The 18,103-nt window shown below is 49.4% G+C and overlaps 1 protein-coding gene across 1 annotated transcript in view; it reads right to left on the reverse strand.

Annotated features, from left to right (window-relative positions):
* Positions 1 to 18,103, reverse strand: part of CTNNBL1 (catenin beta like 1) — a 161,402-nt gene that overhangs the window by 4,406 nt on the left and 138,893 nt on the right. The window contains exons 14-15 of the mRNA XM_049650816.1: positions 6,493 to 6,630; positions 6,168 to 6,240 (exon numbers count right to left, since the gene is read on the reverse strand). Coding sequence (XP_049506773.1) covers positions 6,168 to 6,240; positions 6,493 to 6,630 — 211 coding nt within the window. The remainder of the gene's footprint in view (positions 1 to 6,167; positions 6,241 to 6,492; positions 6,631 to 18,103) is intronic.

Consider the following 18,103-nt stretch of genomic DNA (forward strand, 5'->3'; position numbering starts at 1 on the left):
ACATCACCACAGACGAGGACCTGGGAAAGGAAACTCCATGTCTAACACATTCCTTAATGACGATGAACTTGGAAGGTCTGATGCCACACTTCCCTAGGAGGAGAACACTTATCTGCGGCAACGGGACATCAGGGATTTCATTAAAATGAAACCCATTTAAAGGAGAAAGAAACATATCCTTTGCTTATCATGTGAACAGGGTCATCTGGTTGGAAAAGTGCCCCCTGCCACCAGGCCCTGAGGAGTCTGGTCTGGGTGCTGGTCCACCGGCTTTCCTGCCTGCCCCCGAGTCCAGGCTGCTGCGAGCTCCAGGTCAAAGGATCAGGCCAAGGAAGTTGGAAGGAAGGAGCCTCCATTTGCTGAGCACGTACTCTGTCCCAGGCACCTGACTGTAGTTCAACTTCAGCCTTCCCGAGGGACAACAGTCACTTCAGGTTTGTTTTTCACAGAGAGGAAACAGGCTCAAACGTATTATCTACTAACTTACCCAAAGTTACACAGACAGAATCATGCCGGTCTGTGTGTCTCAGATCTATTTATCGCTGGCAGGGCTCACACACTGATGGCAACAGTAAAGGTAGCTAACGTTTATCAAGCACGTACCATGTGCCAGCCCCACGTCCGCACTGCACGTACGGTACCTCTCCTGATCCACACAGAACCTTTTGAGGCAGGTTATCTCCATCTCACAGACGAAGGACTGTGGCTTGGAGAAAGTAAGTAGCTGCCGAAGGTTAAATGCAGGCCTCTCTCCAGGATTCTCTCCTGACTCCAAACGCCCTAGTGGTCACAGTAGCCATGACCTGGTACAAGTCACACACACACCCACATGTCATCAAAAGAGAAATCCTGCCAGCTTCTGCAGTTTCAAAATCGCAGACAACGCTCAGGCTACCGAGAGCCCCAAATCAATATGGAAATACATGTTTAGGAGCTTCTAGAGGAGATTTCAAGCCATAAAGAACAAAAGCAAATCAAAGGGCCAGGAGCCAATTTCTGAAAGCATTTTGAAGTCTTGGGCTCCGTCTGTCTGCCACCAATGAAAGAGTTTTTGAGTCAGGAGTCCTCTGAGCTCTCCCCGGCACAGCAGCCCAGCAGCCACGTGGTCCTCCGGCAACTTTCATCAGTGACTATGACACTGAAGAGACTTGGCCCGCAGCTTCCACGGTAACCCTTGGCACAAGTATTTATACTAAAAGGTATTTCCGGGTTACGGTTCCTAGGCCACATCCAAGGAGATGCCTGCGCGATGATGGACAGCCGCATCTGCCCACAGAGGGCCTTCACGTGCTTCCACAAGCCACCTTTCTTGGCCAGTCAGCTTCATAGGGACATAAAGTACAAGGGTGGTTGCCAGAGACTGGGGGGAGGAGAGTATGGGGACTGAGGGCGTACAGAGTTTCAGTTTTGCAATTCTGTGGACAGACGGTGGTGATGGTCGCAATGGTAAATCTGACCAATACTTTACCACTACCACCAAAAAAAAAAAAAAAAAAAGTGCCTCCTCTGTGCAGCCTCTCTGGATCTTTAGGCTCCTTTTAAGGTGCAGCAGCATTAACTGTGCCTTCGTGATTCACACTCTTAGCACGGACTTCATTCTGCTTTGTGTAGTGATTAGTTTCTTCACCTGTGATAGGACTGTGTGCCCCTGGGGAAAGGCCCTACTAAGGGTCTCATTCATCTCAGGAGCCCACCCAGTGCCCTGTGAGGCCAAGTAGGTGTTGTATAAAGGCAGCCGCCCTAAATTTTCTTTTTATTTATTTATTAATTAATTAATTAATTTTTTTTTTTAATTTTTTTTTTTTAACGTTTTATTTATTTTTGAGACAGAGAGAGACAGAGCATGAACGGGGCAGGGGCAGAGAGAGAGGGAGACACAGAATCAGAAGCAGGCTCCAGGCTCTGAGCCATCAGCCCAGAGCCCGACGTGGGGCTCGAACTCACGGACTGCGAGAGATCGTGACCTGAGCTGAAGTCGGACGCTTAACCGACTGAGCCACCCAGGCGCCCCGAAATTTTCTTTTTAAAAGATGGTAAGACTGTATCAGGCAATCCACAACGTTAGAGGTTTCCTTTCTGCCAAATGGAAGACCGACTGTGTATAGTTCTGAGTTTCGATCCAGTCTCCAACATCACTAGCGACTCGGGTAATGTCCCTTAACCTCCGTAAGCCTTGGTTTTCTTATCTGTAAAATGGAGATTGTAATCCCGTTTCCTAGGACAGTTGTGAGAACCAGAGAAGACACACGAAAAGCCTGGCACACAGGAGTACAGAGGACGTGCTTGGGGGCAACCACTCTACCTACTGTGGTCCTGGATTTCTGGAACAGCACAAAGAAGCCAGAAGCACTACCTCAGCGCGTGCCCCCAGTAAGCATTAACTGAGCCCCTGCTCTGCACTGGTCACGGGCCAGGCACAAGACGAAAGGCAGGAAGACTGTCACCGCCCAGGCAGAGTACATGGTGTGGCCTGCCCTTCTTCAGCAAGGAGACCATCATCTCCTATGTGGGCACCACAGTCCTTGGGCCCGGAACCGCTGCCAGCTCCAGGCAAAGCTGGACTTCGGGAGCGCCGAGTAAGCAGTCTGCAGAAAGAGGGACTTTAATGAGCCATCAATTATTCCCAGCTCTCTTGGCACCCCCAATAGAAAAGGAGGGAGGAAAATCATGAGAAAGGGACTGAGATACAAGGGGAAAAGTCCCCTGCTGGGCTTGCCTCATCAGCGTTTTCCTGAGACCTCAAGGGATACATCAGCTGTCATCCTGCCAGCAAAACTTAGGAAATATGTAGGCCATAAAATCAAAGAAAAAGCTTGCATCTAATTAGTATGTTAAAAAAAAAAGGAAGCAACCCAAACTGAAAAACAAAATTAAAATCAAAGAGGACAGACTGATGAGCTGGTTTTCTCTATGAGGCTTTGTTTTTTTCATGCTTTTTGATGGAATGAAGGGTGGAGGAAGAAGGGGGAGGGAGTGAAGGCCTTTGAGGGAGGGCCTGAGCAGAGCCTAGCCGCCACTCCCCGTGGTAGCCTGACCCCTTTCCGACCTCAACATTACCCTGGGTGCTCTACGGGGAGGCAGGCCACAGGGCTCAGGTCTAACACCCAACACCACAGGCCGGAGGGCTCCCCGAAGGGGGAGCGAGCCAGGGCGGGGGCACGCAGGTGGAACTGGGGTCAAGAATCCTTTACTCTTAACCTTCCATCTGGAGAGAACAGGGATTTGGTTTTCTCAAGTGGTCAGTGTCCTGTGAGAGCCTCTTTGACCTGGGCAGGGGCGCCCTAAGTATCCCCTCTATATTCCTTACACAAGCCACCGATGTCCTGTCTTACCCCTGGGCCTCTGCTTTCTCTGCCTGGGATGTGCCTTTCCCTCTAGGACACAGTCCCAGTCCTGGGGAGGAGCCTGTCCCTCCTGTGGGATTCCACAGTAAGGCCTGTGACTCCAGTACTGCTCCTTACCACCCCGTTAGCACACCGTTCGCAACTTCAACTGGCACTTATCACGTTATAATTAGTTTTGCGTAGCTCTCCCCACCAGACTGCCAACGCCTCAAAGATGCAGCCCTTGCTTATTCTTTGCACCTCTAGTCCTGAACACAGAGCCCGGCACCCAGCAGTGCCAGCCGAGTAGCTGTTGGAGCGTGTGTTTCATTCGGCTTGAATTATGGCTGGTCACCTATGCGTCTACGTTCCCTCGAAGACTATAAACTCCATGAGGGCAGGTGCTCTGTGAGAGGGCAGCAGAGTATCTAGCACCGTGCTTAGCCTTGAGGAAAGTGTCGGCAAACATTAGCCAAATGAAATGTGCCCCGGGGTAGGGCTGAATTCGATTGTATGTAAAATATTCACTGGGTTCCCATCGCGCACCCCACATTGCTCTGGGTGCTGAGGAGACACGGTGAACGGGCCAGACAATGTCTCTACGTCACAGAGCTTCCATTTCAACGTATGAGACACATGAAGCGAGTAAACAAAGACATAAATAAAAACAATTACAGACTGTGATAAGGGCTAGGGAGGAAATAAACTGGGTGCTCTGATGGGAAGGAACAGATGGAGAGGACGGCGCGCATTCAAGATGGCGTGGGGAGGCAGCCCAATTTACGCGCCCCCCCCCCCCCCCCACCGTGGGGCTGCGCCACGGAGGGAGGACCGAGGGCTGGCCTGGGGCTGTGGCGGAAGAAAGCAACAGAGGAGAGGACCAAGGGTGGCGGAAGTGAAAGTGGCATCTGTGCAGGCCGCTCAATCAGCGAAACTCCACTCGGCACCCTGTGCATACAAGAGGCATCGGGGGGCTGGACTTGGATCCCAGGGAGGCAGAGGCTGGCTCGCGAGGCTGGCCACCCCGGATAACCTCAGGTATACGTGTTAGGGTCTCACAAAGAAAAACACCCACCTACTACGTGTCAGTACCCATTAAAAACACCTTTTCTTCCTCAGAAGATCCCTGTTTTGATTACAGGGATGGAGGTGCAGGGAGGAGCCTAAGCGTAAGAGAGGAGAGCGGAGAGCAATAAAAAGTTCTAATTGAACAAGTGGGCGTTAAAAGTAAATGCCATTTAAAAGCTGGAGCTGCAAATCACCGCAGCTACACCTTAGGGAGGAGGCGGCGGGACATGCTGAGCAGTAATTCATGCGAACGAGACACTGAGCAGGAGCACCCGGGATGCCACTGTGGAAGGCAGGCAGGATGCTGGGCTCGGTTCACGAACGGCTTTTCCTCTTTCTCTGGGAGAGAAAACAATAGATTCCAATACCTCAAATTCTCCACCTGCAAAGTAGACATGATGGCCCCATGGGGCGGCTGGGCTAAACGTGGGGTTTCCAGCTCCTACATCTGAGTCGTCCTCGTCTCAGCCTCCAAGGCCCAGCTCGATGCCACTTTCACAAGACCTCCGTAGGACTTGAGCCAGGCCTCACTTGTAATAATGACGATGACAATTATCATCACCGTATTTCATAATACTCATAATAGCTGACATTTACAGAGGACTAACTGAGGGTCAGACATTTTCAATCTATCATCTTTTTTAATCTTCTCACCCATCCTATGAGGTCACAGAGCAACTGGGTATCTCACCTGAGGTAACACAGTAAGGAAGAGAGCCAGGATTCAGTTCCGGGACCCGGATCCCAGAGACCATGGCTCCTAACTTCACTTTACTACATGTACCATTTATCCTCACCTTTCATCTCCCACCTGTAATGGGAGTTATAGGCCACCACAGGCAACCCCCGTGAGTAAATCTAGCCTAATCCCTCACCTTGGAAATGGGCAGAACGCGGGCCGGAGAGGGAAAGTAAAACTCTGCCCGCAGCTACCAGCCCATCCGGGCTCTTCCCTGAACTCTGTCGTTATCAGTGCCTTGAAGCCCGATATGGGCCTCTCATGCCATGTGTGTAAGTCGGGGCTAAGTGGCCGGCGGGCGCGGCTGCACCCGAGTCCAGTTCGGGTACCCTTGTGATTGGGAACCTGCCCACCAAAGGAGGCCTGGGGAGCCAACTCCAGCTGAGCGAGGTCCCAAAGATGGAAGAGCATCGGAGGGACTGACTCCCTGGGGTAGGTGAGGGAAGGAGGGACGCTCACCTGACAAGAGCACTATCTGAGAGCCGAGCGCTAGACCGGACGCTGTCACGTCGTATCTCCTGAGCCTTTGCAAAATTTCTTCTAAATCACATTCGCACAGCTGGGGAAGGCAGAGCCAAGGCTGGAAGGCAGCTATGCTCTTTCTGCTCCCCCACAGTACTTAAGCCTCACATCCTTCTGTCTTGCCTAATTCCGGGTATTTCCTGTTACTTCCTTGTTTTCTTTCTCCCAAGAAAACCATTTCCTTCCACGGCACGCAGTTTGGAAGCGGGAGTTTTTGTTTCGTGTTTTGTCTTATTTCTTTTTAATTTTTAACAAATGTTTCTAAGCACTGCTGTCTCTGATTTGTGAAGCGTCTTTTAAATCCTGGATGTGAAGGGTCAGAGGCACAGAACGCGCAGGCTAGTCTTCGGTATCCTGACAAAGACGACCTGGACACACGGGGAACACGACGGCACACCTAAGCCTGCAGTGCCGAGAATGCTGTGCACCAAAATCCAGGGGTAACGACAGAGACTCAAGAAGTAAGCATCACCTAGTTCTCCCAGAGCCCCAGACACAAGCAGCACCCAACTCACCCTTGATGATGTGCCTGACGATCTTGATGGAGCTCCCTCGCATGTTCAGGATCTGGTGAACCCTCTGGCGAATCTATGAGGAAGGGGAAGAGAGGGGAGGGAAAGGAAAAGCACCGTTTGTCCCTGCAGACGCCGGCATACATCGTGTAGCAAGTACGCACCTCACGCCCACCCCTGAAGAAGAGGGCCCCCCCGCCCCGCCCCGCCCCCGGGAGTACAGGGAGCCAAGGAGAGTGAATCGGCTTCTTTCTTGGAGTCTCTGCCCCGGGAGGGGGCCAGGAGGGAGGCAGGCTCAGCCAGGCCCGGGCAGGGCAGGCCCTCCTACCTGGGGCACACTGGCGTTGCAGATCTCCGCCATGATGTAGCAGATGTGCTGAAGGACAAAGAGCCCCGCGTCCAAGCGCCGGAGGTAGAACTCGTCCTCCGTGTCGTTGTCTATGATCTCCCCACGCCGGACCATGTCCTGGAAATGAATGAGCATTTGGGAATAAAAGCCGGACGGTGAACAGGGAGAGACGGCAGGCTTGTAACATACAAAAGAGCAACGGCAACAACAGAAGACCATTGTGCCTCGGATGTGTCTCCTCCTCCTCCCCCACTATATCCTAAAGTACCCTTCTTATGTCTTCATTTTTAATGGACTGGAGGCCCAGGGGGTCAGGTTAAAGCCCAGTATTTCCTGTGCAATGAGTCAAGGCCAAAATGATCTCATCCACATATTCAACCTTAAAAACAAACAAACAAACAAGCTGACGGGGACACAAATCTCAGCTGTGTATCCGCTTCCACTCATTCTTTCCTTTGTGGTTCCGGCCTCCGCAAATCACCCCCAGAAGATGTACAGAACTCTCTTTCCCTTCCCAGTCAGGTGAAACTCGGGAGGAGAGGCCCTTTCTCCACAACTCTGTCTTGCTACCCTGGTGACACTGATGTCACAGGCACCCCCCTCACGTGCACGTCCCCCACGCCGCGCCAGTAGCCAAACGCTGCCGCCCCTTCCGCTCCGCTCACGAGTGGGCACTCCCCCAGGCCAAGTCCCAACGAGTGACAGGAGTCTCTATCCTCACCCGCGGCAACCCCAGACCTAGCAGATTCGCTGTCCCCAGATCTATTCCTCTCCAGCGGGTATCTTTTTTTCTCTTTTTTGAACAGCTTTATTGAGATACAACGCACAACCCATACAATCTGCCCATTTAAAGTGTACAATCTGCTGGCTTTTAGTATATTCAGAGCTGTGCAACCATCGCAATTGCCGCGGGACATTTTCATCACCACCGCCCCCAAGCTCCCCAACTGGTGGATTATTAACACCTCTGCCCACAGAGTTCCTCTCCCCACCTCAGGGCCTTTGCCGTCTTCCTTCCCTGGGATTCCTGGCTATCTCTGAAGCCAGCACTGTCTTACGCGCCCTCTACCACAAAGCCTTTCCTGATTATTCGAGGCTAGCCACTGCTCCTCTCCGAGTTCCCGAGAGCACCTCAACACGCCTCTCCCTGACGTGACCTCTTCTCACACATCACGCTCACACTCATTTGCACCATCACCTCCCTCTGTTGATAACTCCCACCTGCAGCTCCCTCCGTCTCATGAGGGTGGACCATGAACTCTGGGAAAGCAGGGACTGAATTCTGTCTTCATGTCCCTGCTCAGTAAACATCCACGCGGTGAATGAAAGGGAAAAGACATCTCTGTTTTGGGCTGTCAGCTCTCAGGAGTAAGAACTGGGTGAGGGACTCATTCTGCGCGACTGGCAGACTGGCTTGAGAAGACAGGTGCTTGATACATGCTTTTGATGACAACAATCCATTTCTTAATTCCGTCAGTAGTTTTATGGCCATAGTTCCCTCTGACAACTCAGGCTCCTGTCACTGACAGAAGCCCTTGGGACCCCGCTTTCCACTCTCCCAAACTTGAAGGACTTACCACTTGGTTATCAATCTCCAACAAGATCCTTCAGAGACTATTTGGACGCAGATAATGCACTCCTTTATTTGCCCAAGGGGCCGGCCTGTAGCAACACAAGGCTACTTTTCATCTCGCTCCTAAAGGCCTCTGTCTGAGGCAAAGGAGGGCTATGCTATCTGGCAAATCACCACCACTAATTCCTAGCTTCATTTAGTAGCAAATTCCTCGGTAATCTGGTAATAGTGTTAATGTTCACGAGGTAGTCATGGAGCACTGGACTGATGTCCAAGGAGTTTAAAAATAGAAGGGTCTCTTTAGTTTCTCATTTACTCATAATCATAACTTCCTGCTCCAGAACGCCTAAGTGTTCAGCAGCTGGGGGCACAGGAAGCAAAATTACTCCTGACTTCCACTCATGCAAAAAGCATTTGCTGCTAATACTTTACATTTCTGTAATGCTGTAGAGTTTAAAGTGTTATTGTATATATGGTCCTTACTACCAAATTTAAAGAGAGCAGGGAAGGGATTATTAATCCCATTGTACAAATTAGAATCCAAGGCACACAGAGGTTAAGTAGGTTGCTCATAATTCCATGATTACCAGTTACTAGAATATGGACTCCCTGGGGACAAGAATCCTGTCTGATTCACCTCTGAGGTAGAAATGATTAACATAACGCCAAGCGTTCAGATCCCAGCCCAGCTAAGCGCCCAGAGGCAAGGATGCCATTCTAAGCATTAGGCAGAAGAAGAGTAAAAACGGAGGTAAAGGGGAGGCCCTGGTCTTCTTGGTCACGGACAAGTAGGCTGTCTGGGGAGGTCACAGAGGCACAGGAAATGACCAGAAAGTAAAGGCATATGTTGCGTGCTCAAGTTACAAACAATTACAAGTGGCAGGCGCCTATCAGGGTTGGTTAAGATGGGAGGGAGTCTGGGGAGAAGGGACTTCTGGGTAAGGTTTCAAGGTTCACGGGAGGGACAGCAGAACGAAGGCCTGAAGGATGACGGCCTTCCGGGGATCTGAGGCCTTATGCTGTTCATGCTCTCTGCTCACCAGCCCCCCCACTCTCCTCTGCACACATAGCACAGACTGGCCTGCCCTCCACTTTCTGGCTTCTTCATCTCTGCTTGTAATGTTGGTACTTTCCCCACCGCTCGAACACTATCATAACATATTCAAAGTCTAAAACGTGATATTCCTTTCGAAAGTTTTCTTGGCATCTTTGAAAACTTTTTCCAGCTTGAAAAGTTTTCCAACTAGATACTAGCATTTTTCAGTCCGTCAAACCCCTAAGACTTGGATTTATACCTCTTTTATGGCACCTCCCGTGACCTGCCTTGAACAGTTTTTCAGATGGGTGCCTCTTTCCTGTGTAGGCGCCTTGAAAGCAAGAGGTGCGTTTTACTCTTCTTTGTGTCCTAGAAAGCACCTTGCATGGCACTTTGGGCACAGAAGGCTCTTAGAAAGCATCTGTCAGACAGGATCGAAAGAAATGCAGGTAAAAGTTCAGTGCTGTTTAATGAGCTGTGTGTGCTAAGATTCTTGTGGATAGGGAAATAGGGAAACACCAGGAAGTGGTGAGGGCCGGGACCTCGGAGGGCCAGCTGGTGGGAGGCCTGAATGCTGGCCAGAGAGGTGGGACACAATGGGCTGCAGGCCACACTGTGCAGGAAAATGTAACGAGACCGTGCAACACCTGTATGGTGGACACGCTGGCTTAGAGCCCCGAGAGGCAAGCAGAACACACGGCTGGGAAGCCAGAGTATCAGCGGCCTACGCGAGGAGGAGATCAGATGGAGGGGAGGAGAGGAGAGAAGAGGTGACGAAACTTCTAGAGGTTTGCAAACATGGAAACTGGGAGCGGAACACACTTCATTCATCTACCTGATCAGGATTTCCTGAACACCAACTCATGGGCCAGGTATCGTACGGTGTGCTGGGGGGTGACTGGCAAAGATAAATAAAACGGTCTACATAATCAAGGAGATTACGGCTTCATGATGTTGACAAATATGAACAAATTGTTAAGTTTTAAAAATGCAGTAACGACTATTATCATGGACCTCTCAAATTGTACCAAGTGCCTTGGGAACCCAGGAGAAGGACACGCTACGTCTGGGGGGGTCAAAAGACTTCGAAGGAGATGTCCACTTGAGGTGGATTCTGAAGGTGCCTGACACGCTGGAAAGGATATTCTAAGCAGGTTGAGTAATAGCACGGATCGAGGCCTGGAAGAGTCAACCTGGCGAGCATGAGGCAGAGCAACAGTGGAGTATCCGTATCACTAAAAGAAAGGTTAGAAAGGAGTAAGGGAGTGTGTTTTTTTGCTTATTAGATCCTAGCTCTCGGCAGATGGTATTGTTTTTGATCGATTGCTATACACGGGGCATCGTGGGAGGCAGTCTGCATAAAAACCACTGCAGCCACCATCTATCCACCTAGGACGAGCAGCGAGTGCTTACCGAGGGCTTGTTATGTGTCAGACAGAGGTCTAAGTGCTTTTAAATTCCTCTGCCTCTCACAAATGTTGGAAGGCAGGGCTCACTACCCTCATTTTAGATGAGGAAATGGACTTGGCAGAGCAGCCTCCCCAAGGCTAGTGGGGGGCAGAACCGGGATTCAGACCCAAGTAGGTGTTCTTTTCATACGACCATGTTTGTGTGGGTACAGATTTCTGAGTCGTCGGAGAGAACAAAGGAAGATGCTAGGTAAGAGTGGTAGAAAGGCTCAAGAATGGAACTCAGCAAAATGAGGTTTCTTCACTTAGGTCTGAAGAGCCCTGGTGCTTTCTCCTTTTTCATACTCTTCCCCACAATCTGATCTTCTTTTAACCGGTTAAGGCAGGTACATACCGTACCTTCCCGTTTCTCTAAATACTGTCATCCAGAAAGGACAGACCCAAGAGAGCAATGCCAAACCCCATTTTTTCCTCTTTCCTTAGAACTTCAAGACTCTGACAACGTTCAATTCAACATTCTACTTTTAGATATACGGCCAGATGATTTGAAAGTGAAAATTTCAAATGTAGATCTGAGATACGACTTTAGCTCATCTCCAAGAAAGGCATCGCCATCGCTGCGTTGAACATGCACAAAGATGAAACAGAGATTGGCTTCTAAGACGAAGTCTCTGCCCTGACAGTTTTAGAAGCATCATAGAAACCAGCCAGCAGAGAAGGTGACTGCTGTCAGGATAGCACCTTATCTAGCCTGTTACAACTCTGTGGCAGGAATATTTACTGCTGAATGGATTCAGGGAAGTTGAACACAAATATGTACTCTGTGTTTAAAGGGAAATAAAGGGAGGACGATGATTATGTATCATTCTGATGGAAACGAAGAAAGTGTGGCTACAGTTCTTTTAGGAACATCTTCTTAAGTTTTGGTCTGTCTTCAGAAGCAGGATCATAGATCACCTTAATTATCAACGGATTACTGCATTTCTGGCTCCTTTTCTGGGATTCCAAAACACAAGATAAAAAAACTGATGCGGAGATAAGGACGTAGAACTAACCTCTGAACGACTCTCAGGGTGTCTGAGACTCTAAAACGGCTGCCCGTGGGACACAGCTCGTGACCGTTTGGCTAGGATTCAGTCTCCGAAGTAATGTGAAAGTAATATAAACATTCGAGGAATGAAAAAAACCATCATCACGAGCTTCTCTCCACCCTATTATTTCCCTCACAGAAGGTTCTGGAAGAACTGAAGGAGTCTGATTTAGAACACTCTGATGGGTATGTACTCGTGGCCACACAAGTAGCACACTTGCTTCACTGCCTGGCGGTAGGGAGGGAATGACTTATGCCCAAATGACCAGTAAGACATGCTTCAAAGCCAAGCAGATAAAGAAGAGGGTGAAGCTAGCTGGCCCCTGCAGAGATTAAACCTGCAGCTCCGAGTCCTTAGGACATGGGTGCTAAACTTAGTACATGGGTACAACAGGCCACAAATACCTCATTCTAAAAAAAGATACCCAACCTCTCTTGCCTTTTTTCCCTTTTAAGAGACACTCTGACATTATAAGAAGCATTTAACTAGACAGTGGGACTTCTCTGAATTGTGATGTATAAATTCTACAAACACGTTCCTCGGCCAAAGCAGGACAGAGCACTGTACAAAAAAGATCGGATCCCACTAACACTAACTTACCAGCGTCCTTACACAAGTCATCTAACTTTTCGTGTCTCAGTACCTTTGCCTGGAAACAAGAAGCCTGCACTGGATCAGGGAGGGAAACAGGTTTTCTTCAGAGTGTCCCCTCTAGCTCACTGCAATGGCTCTCAAGTACTACATGGAAAAGGGCTGTGAGGCCAACTGGAGCTTGTGGGGCAAGAGCACTGAGATCAGTTATCTATGTCTGTGCTGACTGCTGGATGGGGAGAGGCAGCGGGCCTTCTTCTGGCTGCCCTCATCTGGTGCTCTAGAAGGTTCCTTTTAGCTTAGATAACGTGTGGCAAATCTAGCAGTGAGCCACCTCCACAACCAGATGTGATGGATTTCTGCTTGTATCTGGGTATATATACGGACAGACTGAAGCTACTGACCAACGTGCTCCCAGACAGAAGAGCCACGGTCAGAAACGCCTCAAGCAGGAGACATGAACTGTCACCTTGACGGACACAATGGTCGGCACTGACGATTAGCTGATCCTCTCACAATAAATTAAACTTCCCTGCAACAAAGAGACAAGCCCCGGATCTGCTGTTCCATTAGATAGGCCATCCTAAAACAATCTGGACACGTAAATCGAGTGCTCTTCAAATGGCAATATGACTAATAGGGATTAAAGAGAAATCCCCAAAACCCACTAACTTCCTTCAGTAAACATATCTTACTTTAAAAATTTTCAGGGGCACCTGGGTGGCTCAATCAGTGAAGCATCCGACTCTTGATTTTGGCCCAGGTCATTCATGGTTTGATCTATGAGTTCGAGTCCCGCGTTGGGTTCCCCACCTACAATGTGGAGCCTATTTAGGATTCATTCTCTCTCTCTCTCTCTCTCTCTCTCTCTCTCTCTCTCTCTCCCTCTCTCTCCCCCTCCCTCCCTCCCTCCCTCTCTCCCTCTTTCTCTGTCCCTCCCCTGCGTGCACTGTCTCTGTCTCAAAAAAATTTGTCAGAGTGCAAATCTATCGGTACTTTAAACTGTATCTGAAATGAGGCAGGAGAGTTAAAATTTAAAGGAAGTCTTTCACAAATTCATTCATTCAACTCTCACCTCTGAGGAGAGAGAAGGTGACTGTCTTCTTTGTAAAGCAATGACAACTCAACATCCACATAAGCGCTTTTTACCTTTGAAAGCAGGGTATCTTCATTAACCTCACTTGCTGTTTGTGCCCTGTGTTGGGCACGCACATTTCAAATATCATTTTCAGATTTCACAGATGGAAAAATGGAGACAGATGTCAAATGACTGTCACTGAGTTTTGGTTAAAGACTCTGGTGGAAGGTGATTTCCTCATCCAAGACCTTTTTCTATTTGTCTCATCCCTCTGGTGATGGAGACGGGAGGCAACAAATGGGTAACGACAATAGCAATATTTCCAGAGGCCTTACTGTGTGCGAGGCACCGGGCTAAGCACTCAATGGATTTCTTATCTTTTCCTCACAAGCAAGCACCCCAGGAGGCAGGAACTTTGACTATGTCCACCTTTCAGACGGGAAACAGAGGCTTAAGGAAGTGATATTATCTCCTGAGGCCACAAAGCTCATGGCTGAGTAGGAGTTGGAGACAGGATAAAACCCACGGAAGTTTGGCTCCGAGCCTGTGATTACTTTCATAGCTCAAAGAAGGAAAAAGTCTTTGTTTTATAGACCTTTTCCAGTATCAGCATACGAACAAATAGATAGGATTTTTTTTTTCTTTCTAGGGACTAATGCAAACCAGCAGCATTAAATATAAGGTCATCTGGTTTCCTGGGCTGTCTTTTCCTTGTAAATTGAAGAAATTTTTTTTTAAAAAGAGGACAGGGGCAGGGGGGCGGGAAGAATTTATAGTTGGCCGGCAAATTCCACATGCAGTTTGGGGGAGTTGGGGGGAAAAAAAAGACACTCTGAAAGGTTTTGTGTGGTTCATTCCATGAGAGAGGGCTAGAATAAAAACTTAGATGTAATTCAGTGAATGGCGCATTAAGTAGAACAGATTGCAATTCGCAGCAGCATAAGCCTGTTTGGGGGCTGCTAAAATAAACAGATTCATCTCCAAAGATACACAAGGAGGTGGTATGTGTGGTGTCAAGGTGTCGTTTCTGCGGGCCTGCGCGTTGTCCCTCCCCTCCCCCAGCCACATCCTCACTTTAAATGGTAATCTGTCGTCAGGAGCACTACCAAATCACCACCTTTCCGCGCGCCTCTCTCTCTCTCAGCAGGCAAGTCGCAAGCCTCCAAATGAGCATGTGGATGCCATTTCTAATCTGCCCCTGACAGGCAGCGAGCTGCCCCTCACTGATGGAAGGAGACAGTCATAAAAGAAGCTGCTACGAAGCCAATAAGAATCCCTCTTGCCTTAATAAGAGGGGGCGTGACTCAGAGCCCCGACGGGTCACAGTTACTGTCTGTAGTCGTGGGCAAGAACTGCCCCACCATTTAGAAAAGTCCCATTTCTTTTTTTCTTAAAAAGCAAGGGGGAGAGTTTAAGCCATGGGAGAGACAGGTAAGTGGAGATGTGTGGTGGGGGGAGGGGGGTTGTGCACAAACAGTGGCAAATAAAACCCCCTTCTAAGAGCTTCTAAAATAGGGCAGGCTGTTAGAGGAGGAACCTAGACACTGCCAGTCATTTTTAGCCAGGGAAACCGAGGCTGGAGAATTAATAGAAGGGATTTTTTTTTTTTTTTTTTTTTGAGAACACATAACTAACTGACACCAGCTCTGACAAGAATCCAAGGATCTCAGGCGAGAGCTTTGCCCACACAGGAGAAACAGACTACGTGTTAGGCCAGCCCAGCATATAAGCATAGGACTGGTTTCTACAAACAATCTCGTTAATCTTCAAAATGACCCTCTGGTAAAAGTGCCATGAAACTTAAAACATGCATAGGGCAAGTCATTTCCCAAAAAACAGAGTTCATGTGTGGCTAAGCTGAGATTTAACCTTGGGCCATATGACCTCAGGATTCATGTTCCTTCCACATTACCATGATGCCTCCGTGACTGGTGTGCCTTCAATTTCTAAATTTACTGAAAAAGCAAAACAAAACAAAACATACTCATGATCGCTCATTTGAATTTTGACAACATTTAAGCCAGCCTTGAGAGAACCGGAGAGCTTCCCTGATAGCAGATACAAGAACACAAGGCCAGAGAAGAACAATCCTGTTGGGGGTGCTGAGAAAGTAAGATGGGTCCCTGCTTGTGAAGACTTAACTTTAGAGGGAGACAGTGACAAGTATACAGGCCAAAAAACACTTACAATAACAGCTACCACTTACGGCGTACTTCCTCGTGCCAGAAACTATTCTAAGTGATTTATACGTATTAGTTTATTTCATCTTCCCTGCAACCCTTCAAGATACGTATGATCATTCCCCTCCTTTTCCTGATGAGGAAACTGAAGCAGAGGCCAGATGTGGGTCTGTGTGGTGCAGGCTGGAGCGCACAGGGGGCCCTGAGGGCCCTGGGGGCCCCGGTGGGGCCAGGAGGGCAGGGGAGGCTTTCTGCAGGAACCGGCTCAGCAACTCTGAGCAGCATGCTTGGCACACAGGACACATTTAACATGCATTTACGGACTGACTTTTCTGCCAAAGCTCTTAAGGATACGGAGGAATAAGCCAGTTGCAGGGAAGGGGTGTGAGGAAGATGGCATGGAGAGGAATTCTGGGCAAACAGCAGAAGGCTGGAGGAAGCAAAGGTCACGCAGGCGCAAGCGGTACAGAACGGCGTTTGCACATCCCAAGGGGAAGGGCGGTGAGGGCTGCAGCTGGGGCGGCAGGCAGGGCCCGGGAGGAGTTTAGAGCACAGCCTGCAGGTAATGCAGAGCCAGCGTGTCCTGGGTCTGGGTGGAGGGGTGCCGTAACGTGCTGTAATTTTAGGAAAATCTCTGGTTACTGTGCAGGGAATGAATCGGAGAGGACGGACCTCTGCAGGGAGACTGGTTGGTGAGGAGGCTGCGGCACTAACACAGGAAGAAAAGATGCTGGCTGTCCGAGTGTGAGTAGCAGTGGTGAGGACAGGGGAGCACGAAGAGCCTGGACAGAGGGTGGAGGTAAAACTATACCGATGGATGCGCAGTGGGAGGAGGAGGAGAGAAAGGAGGAAGAGGATGGTGCCCAGGTTTTGACCTGGTTAAACTGGTGAGTGGCCCTGGCACGGCGGGGGGCGGGGGGGAGGATGATACACAGTTAGGGCCACAGACAGGGCTCTGGACTCACTGAGCCACAAAGCCTACAGGTGATGTCCTGTGCGAGTGGCTGTGAGAGTCTGCAGACACTTGGGGAGTCACCAGTGCATGGCTCTGATCTTACCAGGCCCACATCAAGCCTGTGAGGATGGCAGGGGGGAGCCCACAAACCCACTGAAACCGGGGGTCAGGGAAGATGAGAAAAGCCAGAGTGCGCAAGCCCACACCGCGAGGCAAGTGGCAGGGGCACAGGACCAGAACTGAGCCCCTCTGACTTCCCTTCCGGGGGTAGGGAGAAAGGATGACTGATTGGGAAGGGGGCAGGCAGGGGGCCACAGAGGATGAGCAGGCATATGGCTAAGTCTGTGGGTGTCTAAGGAACGGGAAAAAGCACCAGGACACAGCCTCCCCCACCATCACGGGCTTCTACCGTCGGCTGTGTTCTGGCAAATTCATGGACCGAACATTCAAGGAGAAAGTTTTGGGAACTGGTTTAAACAACAGCCGAGAGGAACTCTTAGCAAGATTCTCCTTTTTTAAGGATGTCCCGGAAGCTTCCAGCACAGTTAGCATAAGAACCAACGGCGGTCTCCTACTTATCCTGTCTATATCCTTACCCAGTGCTCTAGGACCACGTACCCCACGCATGCATTCCTGTGCTCTACCCACTTCTGTACAAAACCTTAAAGGAGTTTCAAATGCTAAAGAAATAGCCCAAGTCTGTTTCACACACCAAGTCCTGTGGATACTGTTTCATTACAAGGAGTCCATCTCTCTCTTTCCAGGATAAAGCCTAGAATGATTTAACTGTGGCAAAATTAGCATGCAATTTGTAAGTCATTACAGTGCAAAGTATGTGGTGAGAACACTTTACTGAATAAACCTGCTGAGTATAATTTTCCCAGGAACTAAAAAAGGGAAACCTCTCTCCAAGGCTCTCCTCCCTCTTTTAAAATCCCTGCCAGTACCTATATAATTATGTCTCACTTCTGACAGTCAGGAGCCAGGCGTCTCTGTACATTTAACCAACAGAAGCCAGAAGGAACCAACGAGAAGTCAAGACAACTTTCCAACACCAGGTATCTCGGTATTTTCTGGGCTTTGTGTTGTTGGGGGAGCCAGGTGAAATCTGCTGAGACAAGCATCCTGAATATTTACAGATCATGGAGAACTGCTGCTCACCAGAAGAGTCTAAGAACTGCATGCCCTTTAAAAGTTCAGGTCAAATCTTGTAACCAGGAGCCCCGAGGGCAAGTCCAGATACACTGTGGCCCTGGAATCAAACAGTCGCAGAACAAAACATGGAAGCAGCGTGTCACTGTGCCCGACGTGGAAGTCTTTGACAGTCACAAATCACTGCAGGAATGCGATTCGAACCGAATTTGTGTAGAATTACCAGGTTGTCCTGTAGACTCTTAAGTAGGAGGATTTTACCTTGTTGAACTCTGCCACAGTAGGCCACAGAATCTACACGGATGTCCTCAGATAAGTTTGATGATGGGACCAATTATAACCGTTTATGTATTTTTGAGAGTGAGAGAGAGAGAGAGAGAGAGAGGGAGAGAGGGAGAGAGGGAGAGAGGGAGAGAGAAAGCAAGCGAGCATCCAAATAGGGGAGGGGCAGCGAGAGAGGGGGACAGATCATCTCAAGTGGGCTCTGTGCTGGCACCAGAAAGCCTGACATGAGGCTCGAACTCA

The sequence above is a fragment of the Panthera uncia genome, assembly GCF_023721935.1.
Source record: "Panthera uncia isolate 11264 chromosome A3 unlocalized genomic scaffold, Puncia_PCG_1.0 HiC_scaffold_11, whole genome shotgun sequence".
NCBI classification, from domain to species: domain Eukaryota; kingdom Metazoa; phylum Chordata; class Mammalia; order Carnivora; family Felidae; genus Panthera; species Panthera uncia.